The 24,446-nt window shown below is 36.8% G+C and overlaps 1 protein-coding gene across 7 annotated transcripts in view; it reads left to right on the top strand.

Annotated features, from left to right (window-relative positions):
* NEDD4L (NEDD4 like E3 ubiquitin protein ligase) overlaps nucleotides 1-24,446 on the top strand; it is a 453,729-nt gene that overhangs the window by 245,909 nt on the left and 183,374 nt on the right. For 2 of the 7 annotated variants that reach the window (XM_078153241.1, XM_020994788.2), the window contains exons 3-5: nucleotides 2,269-2,350; nucleotides 5,660-5,698; nucleotides 8,991-9,044. In XM_078153241.1, the coding sequence (XP_078009367.1) occupies nucleotides 2,269-2,350; nucleotides 5,660-5,698; nucleotides 8,991-9,044 (175 nt within the window). Of the gene's footprint in view, nucleotides 1-2,268; nucleotides 2,351-3,876; nucleotides 4,077-5,659; nucleotides 5,699-8,990; nucleotides 9,045-13,048; nucleotides 14,529-24,446 lie in introns of those variants that run through there. The other 5 variants (XM_020994798.2, XM_020994759.2, XM_020994770.2 and 2 more) reach the window with 5 other exon arrangements.

Genomic DNA, 24,446 nt, shown 5'->3' with positions numbered 1-24,446 from the left:
AGTTGTTGACAAGTATTCCAGTTTGCCTCTCTCCACCCAACCCTTTAGGCAGAGTATGAATTATTCAGTAGAATGAGGCACAAAACAGCCATTGCTGACTGGCAGCAGACTGACATTTTTCCTTCATGGACAAACATCTAGCATCAAACCAGACAAGAAGCAGAGATAGTTACAGAGGTTAAAATAAATTGAATTCACAAAAGTATAGAAATAATTAAAGTAAAATGTTATTTTACTTGGTCACCAAGTGACTTTGCATTCCAAGGTTCTACTCCTACTGCACCCTTTGTGCCAATCTACCAGGAGAAGCTGAATATCAGACTCAAATTTAGAGTTTGACTTCACCCATTCATCCTCATCAGTTCCCATGAAGGCTTTGCCCTATAGTCACATTCCAAACCAGTCCTCTTCCCTACATATGTGCAAAGGATGAACTGAAATGAGATAATATGGCTCAGTAAGGGCAGAAAAACACTGAAAGGATTCACCGAAGCATAGCTGTAGGTATTGTGGCCCATCCTTGCTTGTCTGGGAAACAGCTGTAACCTACAAGGCAGCCTGATGTAGAGTTCTGGGGGTTTAAGTGGATGCTTTAGACTAAAGGATTCAACCTGAAAAGCAGTATTGGGTAGAATAGACAGGGTATTTGGAAGGCCGCTGGATGTACTCACCAGATGACAAACTTCACATGAACTCAATGTGGAAAAGACTGTGAGCCCAAGATTATTCTTGAATTTACAGCATGATTTTAATTTCTTCAGTGGTGTCATTTATGGAAATGAATACAAATGTTGAGGTCTGAGAGGTTGGGACTCCTCTAAGACCAGAGTTCAGGATGGGGTCAGTAATCTGGAATGAATTCACAAAGTCGAGCAATCTTTAAGTCAAGTTGGCAAGAAGTTTATTGTTATGCTTTACAGCGGGCAAAGATTCTTAAGGAACCCTGCAATCTTAGAGGGGTACAATTAAAGTTTATATAGGATAAAATATAATAAAACGTGTGTCAAATATACTAACTAGGTGATTCAGGGCGGGATTAGGGAGTGGTTAAGGAGTGGTCAGTTCTTAAAGTGCACTTCTTGTATCTACTGTGCAGGCGTTTTACCCAGAGTTCACTTGGAAAGGCCTACACGGGGCCACACGGAGGTGTGGTTTTAGGCCTGCTACATCACTAAGTTAACTGGTGGTCAGGAGTAACTGAGAGTTGTCCAGTCTGCCACCAGTCAGTGTCTTGTTTGACAAGATAGTTGTAGGGAGTGTGCATGTGTCTTAAGTCTAGAATACAGATAATGAGGAGTCCAGGATGTAGATAATGAGATAGGGCGGTAGTATAGATAGTCCAGTGGGTAGAATATCTTTATGACCCAGTGCAAAGCCAGGTCAAACTAATAATTCCTTCAGGTGCTGTTTGTTACTGCACCAGGGAGAGAGATAAAGGTTTTGCTGGGGCCCACTCATGAGTAATTGCTAGACACAGTGTCCTAGGGCTGGGGAGAAACTGCCAGAGACAGTGTTTCTGAGGCTAGGGAGAAATTGGGGTCCAAGTACAAGCACCCCATCACATATACAGTTGTTCACATACATATCCGAGAGGTGGGCTCTGTAAAGACAGAATTCAATTCAGAAAGTTTGAATAATAATGAGGAAGGAAGGTGATAAGGGAACAGAGAAATGAATGAGGTTATGCCCAAGTCTGTATGCTAGGATATGGGGTTATGCCCAAGCTTTTATCCAGGGAATGTGCTGGATCCAACTTGTACCAGTGAGCTGATTGTCAAATTTTCAGTGTGAGCATTTACACCTCAGAAATCAGCAAACACAACACAAACTAGGACTTGATTTATTATTTTACTGATTGTTTAGACATAAGAAAATGATGGAGAAAAGATGAATCATGCATATTAAGCAGCATGCATGGTTTACAGAGAGCTGATTGGTTAACTTTTAATATCACACTCCTACATATCTCTAGCTACTTACAAATAAGTGTTTAATATACATACTTTGAGTTGAATCACCTGCTTAGAAAATTCCATAGGCCTTGGTAACCTAGAGTGGTTAGTACCTTTTATTTTTTCCCAAGTAATGTTTCTCAGTAGGTTTTTAAAAAAAAAACCAAACAGCTCCTTATTATTGCCTGGTTTACAAAATTCACATAAACCTTAAGCAATTAGCATGCGCTTTGAAATTTGTACATTAAATTACTCTCAAATGTATACACCTTGTGGGAAAAGTGTAATCATAGTAAATCTGAATTTTCTCTTCCAGTGATCCATACGTAAAACTTTCACTGTATGTAGCAGATGAGAACAGAGAACTTGCTTTGGTGCAGACAAAAACCATTAAAAAGGTAAGTAATCAATTGTTAATTGAAAGTTGTGTTACCAGTGTAAAAACCGTAACTCTTCAGCTTTTTTGAAATCAGTATGTTTTCTAAAGATTATGTCTTGAGCCGTAAAATACTGTAATTGCCTAGGTTTTTACCTTTAACTGTTCACCCAATTGTTGGCCTTCCTTCTCTCTTCTTTTTTTTATATTTCATGTATTTGCTTAAGATCCTAAGCAGCCAGTACTTAGCACAGTGCCTGGCATATATTAAGTGTATAATAAAGGCCTACTGGCTGGATTGGCTTAAAAGCCACCTAGTTCAACTCTCTTATTTTTATAACTGAGGATTTGAGGTCCAAGCACTGTCTTTCTTTTGTATTTGGACTCTCAGTGTCTAGCACGTAAGTATTTAATAAAAATTTCTGTATTGATTAAAAAGCCTTTGGGAGATGAGGGTGAAGGAGTAGGGGGGAAGAGATTGGGCAATGCTTCAGCCTTAACTTAAGAACCTGGAATTTCATGTGGGGAATTTGCAGTACAGATATTCTCTTCATTGATACAGATCAATAATTTATGTTCTTAGATTACTGCCTGGGACCTGAGAAGATAAGTGACTCCTTCATGGTCACATAGCCCTTGAGACAACCCCAAGACTGGCCCAATATACACTCTGCCACATTGCATCTAAATCCTATATAGACTAGAAAAAATTTCAGTGTTAGTCATTTTTTATGGGAGAAAAAAAATGTTCTCTTTACTTTTTTAATAGATAATAAAAACCTTGTTCTTAAATTAGGACATGTCTGTTTCAAACAAAATTAGGCAGGTGCCTTTATTTGTGTTTATCCTCAATCTGTAGCTTAAATTGCAAATATTTTAATTTTAGATATATAATTTAAAATAGTTTTTAAGTAAACTGAGCAGCACCATCTGGATTTGAGAGGTACGAGAAGAAACAATCGTCAAAGAGAATTAGCTTTATGAGTGCTAAATAAAATAAAAGAGTAATTAGGAAAAAAAATAGACTCAAACCTCTGGTTCTACCTGGCTATTTGCATGTTTTCCATTTATAGAACAGGAAACTTTAACAGTGTACCTATATTTTCTATGAAAATAACATTCTTATTTTCACTTGATTATGATTTTGAATATGATTATCATTTTTTCCTTCACTCTTTGCATTTTTTGGTTCTGTTTTTGTGTGGCGTACACTTGACCCAATCAAGTGATTTGGAGTTTGCCTGACTGCTGAATATCCTTATCCTAGCTACTGTAATGCTGACTTCCTGCTGCATGGGCAACACGAAATACGTCTCTGAGCTCCTCATAGAGGTCATTTTGTGAAAGGAAAAATGAATGTTGTGTAGCCTCTACTGTTTCATCGTGGCTGGCATTAAAAATCTGTTTTCCACATAGTAGAATGTGTTTTGATTAGTCGGGAGCCTCCCGCGGAGGACGCTGGTGGCTGGCCGTTGTTCCCCGCATTATTAGCTGTCATTTGCTCAGCCATCAGTGTAGCAGGAAGGAAGCTGGCTAGGAGTGAGTGCAGAGCTCTCCTAGCCCACTTTCTCTCAAGAGAGACAGAACAAAACAAACAAAAGCGACAATAGCTTTCTAGTATTGAGAAGTGTTTTCTGCTGTGGGGATTAAAAAAAAAATTCCTTCTCCCTGCCCCTGCACCCCTGCGTCTGCAGTGGTGGCTGCTTCCCTTTCTTTGCCTCCTGGGGTAGTCGACTGCCAACATCCTGGTTAGTATTTCTGTCCTGTTCTCACTGTTGATGAATCACTCTCATCTTCATTCTCTCCATCTCTCTGTTATTCTTCCATGCTGTGTGTTTTACTATACATGTTTATTGTTCTGTAGTTTTCCATTTACCTTTGTGCCTCGGGAATTGATAGAATGCTTGTCTCAAGGGTTGCATCCTTATGAAGGAAATGGGAGTCCTGGGCCTAGGTGACTGACATCACATCAAATCTTTTTTTTTCTTTCTCTCTCCTTCCCTGTCTTCCTTTCCTTTTGTCCTTCTTCCTCCCTTTCTCCCTATTTTTCTTCCCTCTCCCTCCCTGTCTCTCTCTTTGCCCTTCCATTCCCTTCCAGCCTCTCCCTTATATATCTCTTGCTTTCTTTCTTCGTGTATCTTTCTCATTCTTATCCCCTTGCACACTTTTCAATAAAAAATAATGCAGCTTTGTTTGTGGGGGGGGTTTAATCTTTAGTTGTAGAGTTTGTGGAGAAAAGGCAACCTTGACATTTTAATGCCAGGGCAGTGTGCTATTTGTACGACAGTCTTTTGTTTCTATATGTTACAGTGCAGAATGAGGACTTCCTGCCTTTTTCTTTTTCCATGAAACCTTACCTTAATGAAATAGGTTGGTAAAGGTAGGGGTTATCTTGTGTGAGTCTAGCTAGCTAGCATACATCAGAAGCTAAATAAGGAGTTGTAAAAACATTTTTATATTTATTTTCTTTTAAAATGCATATGTTTATGCATGTGTGTATATGTATAAAGTCTCATTCCTGTATGAGACTAAAAGTCAGACTGGCAAACTTCTTCACTAGAAATATGATCTTGGTTCATTTTGGGGAGTGCTACACATCTGGGTATGTACATTATGCTGAGCAGGCAAATTATTTTTAGTTATTTTCTGTTGTTTCACAATTAATATATGTGTTTATTAAATATGCATATATAATCCATGGAAAAAGCCACTGGTCCTATAATTTAATTTTTTCCCCCTTTGGTTTGTACCTTATGTGATTTTTTTCCTGAATTCATTAATACAAATGATCCCCTTTGTGAAAGATTCCCTCCAAGTTCAGCTGTTTTTAATTTTTAATTAGTAAATGCTAAATTTAAAACAAAACCAGTCTTCTACCCTTTCCCCCAAGCATTTTATTGCTCCATAGAGGATAGACAGTTAAGTGCATCCTCATCTTTGTATCATATTATTTCTGTTTTAATAAATGACATGGTTTTCTTCACCACAGTGTCTCCATATAGATCCCTGATGATCTCTGTTCTGGTGATAGATTTCTATTAATAGTCTAGAATCTATTTTTAGATCCTCTGCCTCATAAATGCACTCCCACACACGGTTTTCTCTGTGGAAGAATTTCAATCAATTGGCTACATGGTTGGGGTTATTTGTTGATTTTTTGTGTTTTTTTTGTTTGTGGTTTTTTGGCTCTTTTCTGGATTTCTTAGGCAGCATATTTTCTTTATAAACACAAGGATATATATGTAAGTCGTATGACTTCAATTGTATTAGAAACTTGTGACAATTCTAAAGACTATAAGACATGTTTAAAAATAAATAATTTCTCTTACAGACACTGAATCCAAAATGGAATGAAGAATTTTATTTTAGAGTAAGTTTTTTTAACTTGTTTACACCAATTTGTTCCTAATAATAACTAGTTAGACACATTTTCTTTTGATTTATTTTGGGGAGAGAAGGCGTACTACTGCTTATTTTCAATTTTGTTGGATGGTGAACATTTTGGCTGTTAAGCTTTTTTCTTTTTTAAGACTATCTAGTATCCCAATTTCTCCAAACCGGAGGCTAATAAGGAGAATTCAAGAGGCCAGGAGTGCTAAAAACAAAATATGGTACTGCTTCATTCTGGTATAAAGATTATGTGAATGGAAGAAAATATCATCACTAAAAAAATCTAAAAGCTATGAAGAAATGGAACTGCTTATTCAGTCTTAATTTGTTAATGCCGTGGTCACAGCAGTAGTACACTTTCCTCAGAGGATTCTGTAAATGGGGCTCTCTCTGTGCATGGGTGTATGTTTATGTATAATCATCTATCATAATTGTGACTGCCAAGTGGCAATTAATACCTAACATTTACTTTCTGACATTTCAGTCTCCTCTGAACAAAGTATTTAAAAGGTTAAAAACAACAACAGCAAAGTATGAGAAGAGCTGTCATATTATTTACCTCTTTGACTCATTTAAATATTAGTTAAGGTATATGGGGAAGGACCAAACAATTTATTAAAGTACTTGGATGTTGTTGTTTTTAATTCATTTTAGTAGGGATATAATGAAGGTGTTTAGAGACTGGCAAAAACTGTTCTAAAGTTCAGAATTAAAATTTTCAACTAGGAAAATCTTTGATGTTCAATCTGAATTTCTTTTTAGAAGAAAGTTATTTTTGTGTTATTAATATTATTAAATTAGGTAAAATGTCAGTAGTTCTTAATCTTTTTTAGCCAGCCCTCTGGGGAGAAGTCTGAGCTGTGAATTAACTTACAGAATCCTCTAATGTAATTAACCAGTTTTTGTTAGTTACTGCTTTAATATTTTGGAAATATTAATTGATTCAACCACTGGAATAATTGAATGGTGTTACTACTCTCAAAATAGCACAAAATCTCTAAAAATTATTTTGTAACAGAATGCCTCATTATTGCCATTTCCATCTAGTCTTAATAGTTTGTTATATGTTGCACTTGCAAAACTTTTTGACTGCTTCTCTAATACATTGAGATGTGAAGCCTGGCATAGTGAATTAAATGGCAGTTAGTTTCCTCCATACCTTTGAATAGAAAAAGGTTTTAATAGTTAAAAGCTGAAAAATCAATGAACTAAACCAAAACCACGCGCTTGTTATGAAACTCTGTGGAGCAATATTGAATTCTTAATTTTAAATTCCAAATATTTTAAGGCTCTTTTCAGTTTAATGAATTGGTCACATTTAGCAAACATTTGGACACACACCCTTTTATTCAACAAACATTGGCCAGCCCACATTTAATTCTATATTTTTTTCTTCTTAAACTTTTAATTCTTTCCCTTGACACTAAAGCTACACTAAAGAACAAAACCAGAGGAAGAAATTACCTACACTTAATGCTTTCCCAAGATTTTTAGTGTCCTCTGCAGTACTGTTATCTTGAATGTCATAGATTTCAAGCTATCAATTCTTTACTACTTTCTGATTCCATCCTGATAAAATTGTCTTGTTACTTTTGTTCAGTCTTCATTTAACCTTAGTCTTGTTAATTTAATCTGCAAACAGAAATAGTTTGTGTATTTTTTTAAAAAATTGCTACATGAGGGTTTGTATGTGTTTATTCGATTTAAAAAATAATAATAGAAATCTGAGAGATTGATTCAAATCTCTTACTAGAAGACATACAATGGCCTTGAAATTGTGGTTTTAAAAGAAATCAAAATTTTCCTCTCCACGGGTAGAAAAGAAAAAAGACAATTTCTGTCCTATTCTCTCCAATATCATAGAATTTTAGAACCAGATAAGAACTTTTGAGATGTCTACGTTTAAGAATCTCTTTATTTTACAGTCTAGGAAAACAAGATCTTGGATGGTTAAATGACTTGCGGGCACTCCCCCCCCCCCCACAGCAAGTTTGTGTCAGAGTCAGGGCCGGAAGTATTCCCTTATAATTTATAATACACTTGTTGCTCCTGGAATGTTTGAGAAGTAGATAAGAGCATTGAGGAAAAAGAGAATTTCATAATATGTATCAGTAATTCTGGATGCCTTTGTGTGTCTAGCATTTTAGGAGTTTATAAAATATAGACTGAATCTTTGATTCAGCCCCTCATTTTACAAAATGAAGAAGTTGAGACCCAGGAAGAGTGATTTGTTCAAGGATCCATGGATAGTAAATATTAGAGCTTGTAGTTGCACCTATGTCCCCTGACTCTATATCATTTCTATATCATTATGTCATGTCTCATGTGTTCTCTTTTTTAAAAATCTGGATTACTTCAAACATTTAAGAAAACATTCCATGCTATGTGCCATTTAAGGTATTTAGTACGTAGTAGGTATTTAATAAATGCTTGTTGATTGATTTATTGATTAGGAGTGAAAGAATGACGAAGAACATGAGGAAGAAAGAGTGATGCAGCTTGAGGTCAGAGGCATAGAAAACCCATTAAACAATTTAGGTGGCACAGTGCTTTGAACACTGGACCTGACTTGGGAGGACCTGAGTTCCAGTCCAGCTTCAGACAGTCACTAGCTTTGTGACCCTGGGCAAGTCACTTAACGTCTATCTGCTTCAGTTTCCTCAACTGTAAAATGATGATTACACGAGCACCCACCTCACAGAATTGTCACAAGGATTAAATGAGTTACCTGTAAAGTGCTTAACACAGTGCCTGGCATATTGTACGTAGTTAATAAGTGCTTTTTCCCTTCCTTTCCCCACTGGCTCTAGCTCTGGTCCTGGCCTAGATATTACATAGTTGTGGGAACTTCTCTCATATCTTTATAGAGCACTTATCTCTGACCTGCTTAAGAGAAAACTCTTTGGGCTTCAAGTTTCTGTAGAAAGATGAGGCTATAGATAGTCTCAAGAAATGCCTTTTATAATAGATAAAAATTAAATTTTAAAACACTTAAAATTTTATTTCTCAGAAAAAAATACATAGTAATTTTTTTCCATTCTCATTTGTTTCAGTATTGTAGCTAAAAGTCTGTAACATCCAGAAAATTAAAAATTTGTTTTAGGTGCCTTCCACTGTAGACATTAATGATATTAGACAAGTATGGTTAGATGTATCCCCAGTTTATCATTGTTTTTATTTGCTTTTGTTTTATCTTTTGAGTATATTGTTGTTATTGTTTTGAATTCTTTTTATTTTTGAGTCCCTGAAGGTGACATTTGTGTTTCTTGTAGGTAAGTCCATCCAATCATAGACTCCTGTTTGAAGTATTTGATGAAAACAGATTGGTAAGTTTTGACCTTCAACTCCCCACCATCCCCCTCCCCAAACAATTATCTTAATGTGAAAATTGCATCTTTTTTATGGTATACCAAAACATATTTGAATAGTTGTGTGTATTTGTTTATGTATTTAGAATTTTTTTTTATTTTTGGTTCTGGACCTCTGGTTTTATCAGTGTAGGAAATTGCCCGACATAGAAAATTCATCCACCAATGCAGATGGTCAATTCGTCTGTAATTTATAATCCTAAATAATTGTTTGGCTCACTGAAAGATTAAGTGGCTTGTCTATGGCTCACACAGATAATATGTGCAGAAGAAAGACTTGGACCCAGGTCTTTGGACCTAGATCATTCTGAATCTCAATGTATTCGACTTTCAGCCATCTATACTCATTAACATGTGTATGGCATGGGTCAGAGCAGTTTATATAGTAATATCCAGATATTTTTAAAAATTTAAATATTTCTCATCTATATTTGTGCTAATTATGTGTTAGAGGCACAGGAGAAGATTGATGCTATTTGTGCATGTGTGTGTTTTTTCTCCCAGTAAGTAAAAATAAAACCCCTTAATGTTAGCATAGACTCTTTATGTGCTGATGTTTGGTATACAGAATGGTGGTATAAGTTATGGTTAAGAATTACTCATTATATGTAAACTAACTTTGTGGAATTCCAAAGTATACATGTCTACATGGCTTTTCTTTATGTAAAATAGTTAAAGATGTATCTAACAATTTGAAAAGAGGGATGGATTGTCTTATGAGAGGAAAAAAAACAACTTTTTTTCATGACAGTTCTTTTAAAAGTGTTTTGTTATTGTTGTTCAGTGGTTTTTTCGTTGTGTCCAACTCTCTGTGACCGCATTTGGGATTTTCTTGGCAGAGATACTGGAGTGGTTTGCTATTTCCTTCTGCAGATCATTTTACAAACTAAAACAAACCAGGTTAAGTGACTTGCCTAGGGTCATGCAGCTAGTAAGTGTCAGGCCAGATTTGAACTCTGGAAGATGAGTCTTTCCTGACTCTAGATTTGGTACTCTATCCACTGCACCACCTAGGTCCCCCCCAAAGATGGTTAGTTGTCTCCTTTAAAGTATAGAAGGAAAACTTCTATCTGGAATGCTTAGTTAAAATAGCCTAAAGATAACAATTAGAGGGGGAAAGTGCAAAAAGAGGGCCAGCTTTTCAATTTGAGATTTTGTTTCCTCATTTTGCTTAAATGGGGAAAATACATTATACAGCTAAGTAGATCCTTTGAAAGGGGAAGAAAAGACCATTATTACAAGCATACCATGTATGGCAATCCCCACAATCATATGCCAGAAAAATCAGTTTACCAGGGTTCAAATCTAGCCATACACATTTACCTGCTATATGATCTTAGGTAAACTACCTAATCAGGAGTAGCGAACCTGGGGCCTCGAGGCCACATGTGGCCCTCTAGGTCCTCAAGTGCAGCCCTTTAACTGAATCCAAACTTCACAGAACAAATCCTCTTAATGAAAGGATTTGTTCAATAAAACTTGGACTCAGTCAAAGGGCCATACCCAAGGACCTAGAGGGCCAGATGTAGCCTCCAGGCTGCAGGTTCCCCACCCATGATGTTCTAACCTCTCTCTGCTTCAGCTTCCTTATCTATAAACTGGGGATAATAACAGTACCCACTTCCCAGAGATGTCATAATGATAAAGTGAGATAATATTTGTGAATATTTGGTAAACCTTAAAGCACTATAAAATGCTTTAGAATTGGTGACCACAGAGTTGGTGAAGGGACTTGTCTCAGATCACACTGCTTTTTAGTCAAAGGTAGAGGCAGTATTTAAGCCCAAGCCTTCTAGTTCTTGGGGGAGTATTTCTTGACCATGCTATTTTATTGAATTTAGATTAGTATGTACCTTCTCTGGCATTATGGCAATCTCTGTTTTTATAAGGCTTAATGTCATTCCCTAAACCATCTAAAACAAGTTATATTTCCTCATGTCTCTCAGAAGCTCTTAAATTTAAAAATATATGGGTCCAATGTTGGTGAATGTATAGTTTTACCCCCCAAAAATTATGAACTAGGAAATCCATAAAAACATAATATGTAGCTATATAGTATATAAATAATGCTAACATTTTTGTTGTCAGTGATCTAAATTCTGTCATGCACATATGCTTATACTCAGATAGAAATGGATGGGGGTTTATTTTGGGATGGGGGGGGAGGTTTGATGTTTGCTATGCCTTAGTTGCACATAGCCAGGAAAAGTTAGATGGAAGAGACTGTATCTTAATCCCTTAAGATAAGACAGAGCCAATTCAAGTATACTAGATCTTGATAATTAAATGAGACATAATACCTAGAAAGGAAATAAACGTGGTTTTTTTTTTTTGGTTGAACTTAATTTTGCATTTAGCATACTGTTTCTAGTCCAAAAGAATTCACTGTGAAAATAAAAGAATTTCCCTTATTTCTTTATTTAACTGTGCTACCTTTAAGATTTTCTTGTATTCTGTCTCTTGCCCCTCCAGCATTCCGTGTTAAGATGGTCTAAAATGCTTAAGACAAGTTTGGCAGTGCACTTTTGTAGAAAGAATGCTTTATCTGAAAATTATGTTTAATAATACTAACACCTGGGTTTGCACCAAGCTGTCTGCAGCACTGTTACTGTGTGACGAATAGCTGTGTTCTTTCTTGTTGGCATGGAGGCCTGTTAAAGACAATATGGGATTGTGCTGGTGCTTGGCAGTTTTAGTGTTGAACAAGCCAGATTCCATTTCTTTCATAATTGGTCATCTTGGCATTAGAAAACATGCCGCTAGAAAACAGAGTTGGATGTCTAAACATGGTGTTGAACTCCCCCCACCCCCATGCCACCACCCCATATCCATGATTCCAGTTCTGTCGTCAAAGCTATACTTTCGGATTTTAATAGAAACTTGTCTAGGCCTTTCTATTTGGGTTGTATTCCTTTCCTACCCCAGGTCAATCCATATGGTTAAATAATTGCTATTTCTGGTCTGTGAGAAAGAATTAATATGAAAGACAATGATAAATGATTGTTTTTAAAAGTGTTGTTCTGATTTAATGAAAATGATGACTTTTTATGAATTTTAAAACTCCTCTATTTTGTGAAGCATTTTGGCTCTTAGCAAGCATAAGAATATGCCATGTGGGCATCCAAATTGCACTGATTTGGGGCAACATTGCCTCTATATGGTTTCTATGTGAAATTAACCCGAATCTACATGTATACCAACCTTTTTTGGTTTTCTTCAGTCTTTCTTACCTGGCATGTACGAGGGGCAATATTTTCTTAAGCTGTGTTTCTTATTGCTCTTTTTCTTTCCTTGCGTGAGAATTCTTCTTTGTAATCTTTTTTTCTTTTTGGCAGCTGTTAAGGAGAAAGTTTTAGTGTAGTGGCAAGATTTATAGTATTAACTACAGCAGTATTTTAAATTGTCTCCCATCCCATCCCCCACATAGATATTTTCTTACTTGTTGATCATAGTCTAATTATTTAGCATTAAAGGGAGCTACTTCTGGGTAGTGTGTAATTATATTTATAGTACGTTTTTATTAGTTTGCATTCCACCGCGGTAGTCTGATGATGTCATAAATAACCCAGCAAAACAAACAAACAAACAAACAAAATCTGCTGCTGGTGAAAACCTGAAATCTGTTTCTACTTTTTAAGTTGGTCTTTCTGGTGGGGATATGGGAAAATGTGGGGTTGTTTTTTAATGGAAGGCAATTTTTGTATTCATTTTGGAAAGTGTATGAGTGTGTGTGGGGGGGAGCGTGTGCACGCGTGTTGCTTAGTTCAGAAGTATCCTGTGAATATGATGTGATTTAGATTAATAGTAGCGCTGAGAGTGTTTGCTGCCCTAGTCAGCTGTGAGAGCTCGCCCGCTGGGGCAATGCCTTTCTGATGGAAAAAGAGCAGCTGGGAAGGTGCTGTTTCAGGCTCTTACTGTTTAAAAGAGAAGGGAGAGGGAGAGGGAGGGAAAAAAAAAAACAACCCAAGTCCAGAAGCTGGCATTGGAGAGGGAGAACAAGGTCATGTGGCTCTAACCATCCTACCCTCTGTCCCAGTGTGCAGAAGCTCTGATTCCTCTTATCCAATCATGCCTGGAATGCAGCTTGCCACTTGGGTTATTTCTGCTATCTGTCGCTATCGTTGGTGCAGTGCTAACAGTTTGGCAGATGGGACGATTTTTCTTGGAGTTTATGTCTTTGATTTTTAACTTCTGGCAGTGCCTGAATTGTTGTTGTTGTTTCCCTTTCCCTTCCTGCCCTCCTGTTAAACCATGGCCCATCGGCTGCGGTTTCATTTTGGCTCTGGTCGAAGCAACACAGCCCCTGAATCAGAGATCCTAGATCGAGAGAGAGAAGACGACTTTTTTATGGCATTCCACACTTTGCCAAGGAGAAACAGTCCTCACCCATTCTCTCAAAATGGAGCAGAGTATGGTGGCGGTAGTCTACAAGAAGTGGGATCCCTCAAACGAAGCACATCCATGTTTATCCCTCAGCTGCTGAATAACATTGATGCCCGTCCAACAAGGAGCTCATCTGTGCAAATCTCCCTGCAGCGCAAAGCTGTGAACGGACATACGGATGAGTGCGGGGCACCAGACTCTCTTGATGAGGACCTTCCCTATAAATTTTCAGACCTTAGGGAGAATTTTACTACACCAGTAAGTAGACCTTCTTCATCCCAAAGCAGCTCCCAAGGAACTTCAGAAAGAGAATCCCCCAGTAATTCTCCACCAAGGTTGCTTGATGATTTAGGACAACAGGTCAATGGATCTAATAATGCTTGCAGTCACAGAGTGTTTTGTACCATTCCTTCAGATACCCAAGGTGATGCTGTCCCCTCAGTTGCTCAGGCTTTAGAAGGCAATGAAAATGCTTCAGGCTCGAACATAACTGGAGTAAGAATTCAGCATCGTGCTTCGAGCGCAGAAATGCGTCAGGTTAGACTCCTGCCCTTTGGATCAGAAGTTCAGAACAACCCTTCAGCTCCTGAGCCCAGGCGTTGGTCTTTGCAACATGTGCCAGATGTATCTTCTAGTTCTGGGAAAAGGTGTTTTGTTTTCCAGTTGCAGCAACCCCAAGCAAGTATTCCAAGCCCTGGTGGTGATTACAATTTTGGATTTACTGGAACAAAGGGGGACAGATTGGTCAGGTATCCAAGAATAAGGCTAGAAAGGAGTACCTCTTATCCAGTCCAACCTCGACCTGAACGAGTTAGCCCAATGGAAGACAGAGTGAATTCAGAGCCTCCTAACAATAGCAGGAATTGTCCTGAAATACACAGGAGTAACTCAGTAGAAAGGATTCCACAGAATAAGGGCTGCACTTTCAAGATTAGGCAAGATCAGAATTCCCGACAACAACATTTTAGAATTCTTGTCACTCGTGGTCATGAAGAACCTCACCAGACTCTTGAAGAGAGTAGTTCAGACACACCTGCTTGTACAGCAGCAAACACTCTGGTAAGTTAGCCATTGAATGTGGTATGTTCCTATTTGAACATTAGATAAAAGTAATGGGTTCAAACTGGGAATGCATTTTTGTTTTTTGTTTGTTTTTTGTTTTTTTGGCATTGCAACTAAAAGGAGCTTTCTTCTACAGCATTTGAAATTTTCCTTTTCAAAGAACCACGTTACTCATAATTTCTAACCTCAAGTCGTGTTGTTCTTATGCTCTTGATGCGTACCTGTGGGTCCAGTATTTGGTTGGAATCATAATGTTATAATAAGACTGACTGATGTTTTGCAAGAAAATACTTATCAGTTAAGAAGTTTTGTTACTTATAAGTCTTCAAGTGCCCTTACCTGACTTTGTTTGAAGCAAATATGTCCATGTCCCCATTTTGGCGAAATATAATGGTTTCCCTTTTTCAATGCTTAAAAAGCAATTCTATCCTCTCCACCTAAAAAACAAACAAACAAAAAACCTGAAACTAAAAAACCAAACCTAGCCAAAGGTCACATGCTAATGTTGGAAAATCCATAAGGAACCTATTTGCAGCTTCATCCTGTGCTGGGCCTTTTTATCAAAAGTAATTTATGCTTTAAAGTGTTAGGAAGTAAGGAAATAATGATGTAGTTTCTCTTAACTAATTAAAATGTTTACATCAATACATGTCCCAAAGTTCTTTTCTGCTGTGTTAGGACTTGGTCTAGTTCAAATACTTTTATTTGTTTGCTTTGATTAATTAAGAAGTGTACTCCATGTGAATAGTAATGCAGTGCATGTGGTATGTTACTTATTTTTGAAGCAAAATAACTTTAGGGACCAAGCATGGGTAAAACTTTTATGGGGAATCATTAATTCTCAAGTTGCATTACAGTGCAATTTAACACTGCCCACTTGAGACTCCAGGCTCAATGATGCTGTATATAGAATAGTAAGTGCCCTATCTCCAGCTGTGAAAACAGACTCACTCACACAGACTCTGGCCCTTGCTGCCTGTGTGCGTTCCTGTTCTCCTAGGCTCTCCCTTTCAGTGAAATGTAGCACAGAAAGACAGCTGCTTACTTCACCCAGGCCATATGATGACTCTGCAGCTCTCATACTTTCTATCTAGCAGAACAAGTGATATGGAAACTTTAATCAGATTGATTTCTTTTGTTTATAACCACTGAATTTCAGTGCTTTCTAAAAGAATTCATTCCCTGTGTTTTGCATTATTATTATTATTTTGTCTTTCAGCATCATGTAGCATCCTTACCTTGCTAAAAAGCTTATGTTTCTGATGGTAAATGTAAAAATCTATCCATCTATAAAATCTGTCTATCTATATTTTTTTCAATGCTTTGCTCTACAGGTGATGCTTCCTTTCTGTTTTATGAGTTGTAACGATTTGTAACGTTAGCTTCATAAATAATTATTAGGCTGGTTGATATCCCAGCTCTACTGCTAAGCTCACTGTACCACTTTTTCAAGGGTGCAGCAAATGCTATCTCCTGGACGACTTTATTCAACTCCCCATCTTTGCTCTTTTCCCTCTCAGTCCACCCCACTCCCTTGTTTTTTAGTATCTCTGACCCCTTTCCGGTAAACAGCTGTGTGTTTCATCATTGCTTTAGCCTAATGTTATCCCTCATAAAGCAGTAGAACAACTACACAGAAAAGGGTTAGGAAGCTGCTGACATTTTAGAAGTATTTCCCCCAGATATGAATGCATCAGTGTAGGTTCAAAGTCTTCATGCCTTCCACAGTCGTCTCCAGTGCACTGCTTCACTTGGGTCACTCCTATCATAAGGATTTTTTAAAAAATATCCATAATCTTACTTTGACAACTTGTTCCCTAAAAAGACAATTTTGATCATTACCGTATTTCTGGCATCCAATTTGTACTACCAAAATGTTAGCTAGTTTTATAGTTTGACTTGGGCACAAAGGCATTTAAGCATTTTTAAAAATTATAAATAGGTTTCTAATTTAAGTGTTTCCGACTAAATTTATTTTAGTATGTAATTATCTTTGAAATATTTTTAATTAGAAACATTCGGGAGAATGGAGAGCTAAAAACAAAAGAACATTCTCTGGATATCTTGGACAATTAATTCAATGAGCCACTATTGAGGTCCATTGGCATTTTCTTTGACAGAAACATAGGTTATCAAGTAGAGCATATGAATTGGTTATTGGAAGCAACAACCCAAAGAATTCTAACCCTTTTATTTTTAAATTTCTCTTTGCTTTAGAAGCAGGTTCTTCTCTCTCCTTTCTGCTGCATTGCATGTGTTTGATGTGAGCCCAGCCTTAGAGTGCAGGCAGCAGCTGCCATAGCCTTATTTATCTTGAGGGGAAGCATTCATATGGGCGTCTACAGACTGACTGCCATCAAGCGTTTGTGATCTTTCAAATATCTTCTGTTTTACTGAGAAGGTTTTTTCAATCCAAGAATGGATTTCATTATGAGGTTTCGTGAACTATTAACTAGAAATGAGACTAGTACAAGGCCAAATTTATTCCATGAAGAATGTCTGGAAACTTTTTTTCTTAATTTGGGAATGATACTCAGAATTCCATCCACACACATGTATGTACACACACACACGTATGCATATGGGCATGTCTGTGTAAATGTGTTAATACATATATATAGATAGATATGGGCATCTATTCTTATACACATACATATGTATCTGCATATAGACATATATGTAGATATGTGTGTATTTATGTGTTCCTCCAAGAATCTTGGAGCAAATATAGTCCAACCCTCTCTTAATGTTAGTTTTAGTAAAGAATTGACATTTGCCTGATCAAGCTTTGACTAATTGTTGGTAGCTATATTTCTGGGGATCCAAAGTTAACATATGTATTTGTGTAAGGAACTATGATATAATCAACTGATACTAAACCTGGTTTTTTTCAGCAGTTACTCTCCACTCAATTGTTTCTAATGATTATACGGTCTCATTAGCCCCCTAATCTGAGAGGAGATTAAGGTTTTATCAATAGCTATTGGCTTCTTTCGCTTACCTCTTGTTAAGAATGTCTTGGGGGATTTACATGTTAGTTTGGTTTATACAAGGGGAAAGGGAAAGTTTGTTTACATTTCACACGATTAAGCTTAGTGTTTTCAAAATTTATTATGTTTGACATTGGTAGTACTTTGTCAACGATACATAATTTCGTGTACACATGACCACTCATTCTTCTTCCTGTCTTTTAAAAAAATCCTGTTATGTAAGAATCTACCCAGTATATATCAGGAATAGCAGCAGCAGCCGCAAATACTTAAGGGCCTGCTCTGTGTACTGCATAATACTAAACATTTGCAGAGTTGGATAGAAGGGTGTCAGATATGATGCTGGTTCTTACCCTCAAAGAGCTCAATATGTAAGGACCATAAAAATCAACTATTTAATCAAGTCCAGACTAAGGAGAAGAGCCTTTCCAGCCTTGTCTAATGTTTCTTGCCTAATCTGTAAGAGTCAAAGTGAGCTACTCACTTTTCCTTGTTTTTTTATTACCTTTCTCAATTTCTCATCTAATTTTTTTTTTGCTAATATTATGTTCCCAATTCTCAGATTCATTACCCTTTTACCACAGTATTATCAGTTGGAATTATTCCCATCTTTCAACTTCCAACATCTATTGCACTTCCTATGAATCCTTTCCTAAATCTTCCCCACTTTTCTCCAGATAGAAGTAAATTTCCCCTCTTAGTGTCTCACATAATATTTTGTATTTCTCTTGTGTATTTATATTCCAGTTTTTACTATAAATCAAGTAATATGGTTTTACTGACTGCTTTCATACAGTGAGCAAACGTGCTCTGTTCTTCCATCTCTTAAACTTTTGTCTTTCTTTCTCTTTCTTTTCATTGCTCAGCTTTTAGGTGGAATAATGCTCTCTTGTCATTGCAATCTATTTCTTCTTTAATCTGTTATAAGTCACAAGTACTATATGTCCAAAGCTGCCACATTCATTTCCCCCCAACCCTCCCTCACCCATATACTTATTTCTGTCAAGGACACTCAGGTTCATAGCCTCAGTCATTCTCTTCTCCCCATCGTTACCAGCCCTACATGTCCAATCAGTAAATTTCTTGTCAGTTCTTCCTCCCCCAAATCTCTTGAGCTCATCTTCCTTTTTCCATAAACACAGTTACCCTAATTCAGGCCCTCAGCATTTCTTACCTTAACTGTTGCTTTAAATAAGTTTTTGTTGATGTCTTCTGGTTTTTTTTATATCTTCATAATTATCCCCACTATCCCTTCTCTCCCTCTCCCAAAGGAGTCATCCCCTGCACACACATACACACACACACACACACACACACATGCACACACATATGTAAAGCTTTTTTTTTCAAGGCAGTCAGGGTTAAGTGTCTGAGTCTGGATTGGAACTCAGGTCTTCTTGACTCAAGGGCCAGTGCTGTATCCACTGTGCCACCTGGCTACCCCAAAAAGTACTTTTTAATGACAAAAAGAAAGAAATATAAAAGGAAAAAAATAAGCATTGAATTGTGTTGCATTGAAAAAGTCAGAAAACTTGTGCAATGTGTAACACCTGTGGATCTCCCCAAGGAGTGGGTGGGGATATCCTCTTTTTTTTTTCATCCAAGTCCTGCTTGATCTTTATAATTATTTCACTTTTGATCTTTTGGTGCATCCTTCCTTCCATTTGCGTTGTTGTAGTTACTGTGTATACTGTTTTCTTGCTTCTTTTTTTATTTACTTTACTTACTCTGCTTACTTCACTCTGCATCAGTTCATGTAGATCTTTTGATGATTCTCCACATTCATCACACACATCACATTCATAACTAAAGCATTCCTTCCTTAACTGTTAACAGTAGTCCCCTAATTGTTTTATCTGCTTTAAGTTTCTCCCCTCTCTAATCTATCTTCCACACCAGTTCCAAGGAGATATTTCTAATATTTAGTCTTTCCCCTGATCAGAAAGCTTCACTTCCTGCCCATTAATTCTAATACAAGGCAAGGCATCGAGTATTCGTTATCTATGTTCTGGGGACTCAAATATAAACAAAAAGAAAGACCCTTTTTTCAAGAAGCTTATAAGGAAGGATGATACCCAAAAGGGAGCTAGAAAGGAGGATGGAGAAGGAGAGGTACCCCACACTTCAGAAAGTCAGAAATAGAAAGTTGGTTAGCCTAGGTGCCTCCCCAAAATATTGGTCCTGGGAGGGACTCATCAGTGGGAGAAAAAGGGTCCAGAATAATGGAGAGATATTTATTCTGAGGTGAGAAGGATGCAGGAGTGGGTGCCTGTCCCAGCAGGAGGAGAATGGAAGAAAAGAAATGTGAGATGCACAAATTTAGAGACATCTCCACTCTAAATGTTCATATGGACTATTCATGCCCAATGTGTGGTAGAGCCTTCTGAGTTTGTATTTGTCTGATCAGACACACTATACCTTGACCCCCAACATAGTGATGTCCTTTTGCTCCTCTTTGAGCACAAAGGACAACAAGCAGCCCATGAGGATGCCCCAGGTACTGCAGGGGATTCCAGGGTGAAATGATGGCTCAGGTATGGTGGCAAAGCTCAACAAGTCAAATTCAAAGCCAAGTGACGAACAAAGGTGGGAAATGCTCGCTGCCATTAGATCAAATACCTGCTTTGCAGCTCCACATCTTCTGCCAAATACAGCCCCTCCAGTAAATGTTCTACCTCTCTTGATGGTGTTAACATTTTCCCGATCTCTAGTCTCAGTTCCGTCCTCTATAAAATGGAGAAAATTATACCTAGTAGTAAGGAACAAATGAGATATTTTATGTAAAGTACTTTGTGAACCATAAAGCTGCTATTATTATCATCATTGCTAATAGTACTATCATAATTATCATTAATAACAAGCCAAGAATAATTATTTTCTAATTTTTGATTGCTAATCCAATCAAAATTTATTAAAACTCCCATGGTGTTCCAGGCAGGATGCTAAGTGCTAGGGATACAGTTAATAAAAACTCAGTCCGTACCCACAAAGGGCTTATAATCTAATAAGAGGAGATAACACATAAAAGGAGGTAGGAAAATGGATGAGTGGGGCAGGGGAAACTAGGGAATTCCCCACATGGGGGCATCTTGTTCTGTGTAGTTGAAACCAGGCAGATGTGGAGTGGAATGAGCCAAAAAGACCAGTTTCTGCCTTCTGTAAAGGAAGGCATTGGGAGGAGTTTGGTACTCCACTCTCCAGGCCTCCAATCAGAGAGGAGGCTGAGGGGAGATGGTATCAGTCAAAGCTTCAGTTAGTAGCATGGTAAAGAGATTAAAGGTCATGAGCTTAACCTGGGAGGGGCATCTAGAGCAGCAGATTTCATCCATGTAGGATACTCATGGTATAGATGCTTCCTCTACCTATGTGCAATTTATAGTCTCAGTTTCTTGGTGTAATGAGAGATTCTGACTTGCTTATATATATATATATATATGTATATATATATATGTGTGTATATATATATATATATATATATATAGTTTGTGCCAGAAACAGAACAAGGGCTTTCTGACTCCAAGGTTGCCCTGCTGTCCATTACCATCATATCATCTCTTGTTGTCATTGTTGTTGTTCCTTTCATCTGTTATAAATGATATTTTATCATTAGTAACATTACTAAATGAAATCAAATGCTGCTTGCTAGGAATTATTAGCATATGAGTTTGTTGATCTGTAATGAATTAAGACAACAATTCAGGATCTTTGTTTTTGCTTTGCTTGAGTTTTAAGGTAAAACAATTCTCTCTTTAGTATCTCTTGTCCTGGCCTTTGAAGATAAGAAAAAGCTTGATTGCTGTAACTTAGGTGAAACTCTTTCAGTGGAAATTTCCTTGCATTTTCTCCTAAGATAAGTGAAGAGGATTCATTATTTTTTGATAAGTGTATTGCATCTCTGAGAACAATTTGTTATGTAGGAAGAAATGATATTATGAATACTCTTTTGCTTATATGGGAGTTTTTGTGTGAATAATATCCATAGAGTTTAGATAAACTTTTGTAATTGTTTATTAATTACTTTTTGCAAATACAATTGAAAATGTTTTGATGTACTCAAGGAGACTTTAGAGACTTTGTCCAAATACCATAGCAGTTGAGCTGGTAGGAATATGGACATTGTTCTGTTTTTTAAAAAGAATTTTTTTTCATTAGAGTGAGTTTGTTGTTCTGATACTATTCCATTTGTTTTCTTTGATATTCTCAATCTTCTGGCTGCCTGGATATTTTTTTAAGCTTACTGTATTTTTTTTTAAACTGTGATTCATTTACCATCATCAAAATGACTTCAACAGAGAATTACAGGAAGATAATTTTATATATGAAACAGGAAATTTCATGTAGGTCATTGAATCGTGAATATTGCTATTGTCAGGTTATGTTGATGGCTGTTTTGGGGAATGCTTTTCATTATGGAACTTGAAAGCAACTCATTAAACCTAAACCCTAGGGTAAATGCTTTGGACCATTTTTGATGAGGCATGCTTGCTGAGAGCATTTGTAATTTTTATTATGGGGGAAGGTGTTCCCTTGGTACCCAAGGTGAAATGTATGAGTATATTGCATATTTAAATGTAAATGTATTTTCTTTAGTGCCATCCTATACAGTTAAGTACAGTATGGTTGTATATTGAGCTTTGGCATATGATAAATTTTTATATTTTTATAAAAATCTTGACAGCAATAAGTTTCCAGTTAGTACTCAACAGCTTGTTTCAATTTTGAAGTAAATATGCTTAGTACTTTAGTCTTCCTCTTCTAAAAAAAGTAGAGTAATAATCTACTGTGGCTATAGGAATAGGATAGGTTATGGTATCTTCTGTAAATCTTCATTTTTGTAGTGTTTATAAAGAAGAGCTGGGATAGCTAGGTGGTGCAATGGATAGAGTATTGGGCCTGAAGTCAGAAAGACTCATCTTCCTGAGTTCAAATCTAGCCTCAGACACTTAATAGCTGTGTGACCCTGGGCAAGTCACTTAACTGTTTGCCTCATCTGTAAAATGAGGTGGGGAAAGAAATGGCAAGAAAACAATAGATGAGGTAAATAACTATATGTGCTATATTAAGTTCCTGTTTATGGCCTCTTTAGTTGTTTTTCTTCCTCCTATTTTGGCTTATGCCACTGAACACAGCATTTAGAATTCCTAGATGTGGGAAGATACAGGAAGTTTTATAGCAGGCCATTTCTTCCCTGAATTAATATATGAGAAAGTTCTGACCTCCTTCCTTTGAGGTGTGGAGTGGAAGGGAAGTTCCAAGTTTGAATTTGGTGATCTAGAGTAGAAGTAATATAAATAGCAAACAGAGAAAGATGGTCTGGGAAATAAATCAGGATATGAAGAGATGTCAGTTATCTTTACCGGTCCCTTGCTGTATTCATGAAATGACAGTGCAGTGGACCTGGTCTTCATGCAGATGTTAGAAACAAAAAATTGAAAGTTGCTGAAAGAAAAGTAGAGTTTTCCGTTTTAAAAAGCTATCAGATGATAATCAGCTGTGTGTTGAATTTCTCAGGTGTTTTTGATGTCATGGTCCTTCATATAATGTATATTATATTCTCATCCTCCAAGTTGAAGTGTAAAAAAATATCTCGTGTCATTTTCCTTTACCAAAACTTTGTAACAAACAGTGCCATAACTGTCTCCACCCCACCCCCCCAAATTAAGAACCTATCTTTTCCCTTTAGTTGCATTTAGTATTACTTATTGCCACTTATTGAGAGAGGTCCTAAATTCAGGAAGTCTTAGAAGCAGACCCAGAAGGAACTTAACCTGGTTTAGCTGTTTGGTGTCAGGATCTGAACTAACATTACAGCCATTCCTTTAAGTGATTGAGAATGCTACTCTTTCATTTCACTTAAAGCAATTCATAAGTGCCTAGTTAGTATGTACTAGATACTGGCAATAAGAAGACAAAAATGGAAAAAAATAAGTCACTGTCCTCAAGTGTTTCCATTACATTTAAAACTCCTCCCTATTTATTTTAGCATTAAATACAGTTACAGTGACAATATTTTCTGAACCAAAAATTGGGACAGATGGCTTCTGAAAGAATAACTCCTTTCCCCAAACTTCATTGAAAGTGTACTCTCTTTATTTGAAATTGTCTTATTCTATAAAATCTAGGATATTTAGTCAAAAATATGTTGCTATTTTTTTCTATAAACATTTACTGATTAAAAAAAAACACCTGTAATGAGGAAGGCCTTAGAATTTCACAACTAAATCTCACTTTCACATGTTCTAGATTTAACTTAACCTTTGTAGTGATTTAATAAATCTCCTAGTTTCAATTTTTTTTTGTTCAAGTTGAGCAAATGTCGATTACTTCCCCACGCAATAACCTTACTCTGTAGTCAAAAGTTTATCTGCCCTTTTTCTTATCCTTTTTCTTTGGGACAAAGAACTGTAGCTTTTGTACCATCTACATTTTAGGTCAGTTTTTTTTTTGTCCTCTTTTGTAGCCTCTTCTAAGCTATTCACATCTACCTCTAAGGGTGATTTTTTTCCCCCAAAGTGGTCACAGTATTTTTGTAGTAATGTGTACAGAAATCTTTTCTGAATTCTTCATTGTTTACATGCAGTGCTATACACACACACACACACACACACACACACACACACACACACACACACACACACGGAAGGTGGGGGGAGAGACACAGAGAGAGAGAGAGAGTGTAAGTGTGAGTGTCTCATCTCCTTTGCTGAGGATACTTTCCACCCTCTAATAAAAGCTTATGTGTGGGGAAATTTTTTTTGTATTTTTTTTAATTAATTGACTAATTCTCAAAAGGAAGGACTATCTTTTGTTGGTGACTTTTCTTGATTGAACTGAATTCCTTTTTTTCCTAATTTAGAATTTTACTTGATCATGGCTGGAAGGCTAACACAAATCCAAGCCTTTGAATCTTTAATGTAGGACTACA

Source organism: Phascolarctos cinereus, unplaced genomic scaffold (genome assembly GCF_003287225.1).
Source record: "Phascolarctos cinereus isolate Bilbo 61053 unplaced genomic scaffold, phaCin_HiC Scaffold_4;HRSCAF=312, whole genome shotgun sequence".
In the NCBI taxonomy this organism is placed as follows: domain Eukaryota; kingdom Metazoa; phylum Chordata; class Mammalia; order Diprotodontia; family Phascolarctidae; genus Phascolarctos; species Phascolarctos cinereus.
The sequence above is the reverse complement of the archived record's forward strand: the minus strand, read 5'-3'. Positions and strand labels throughout refer to the sequence as shown.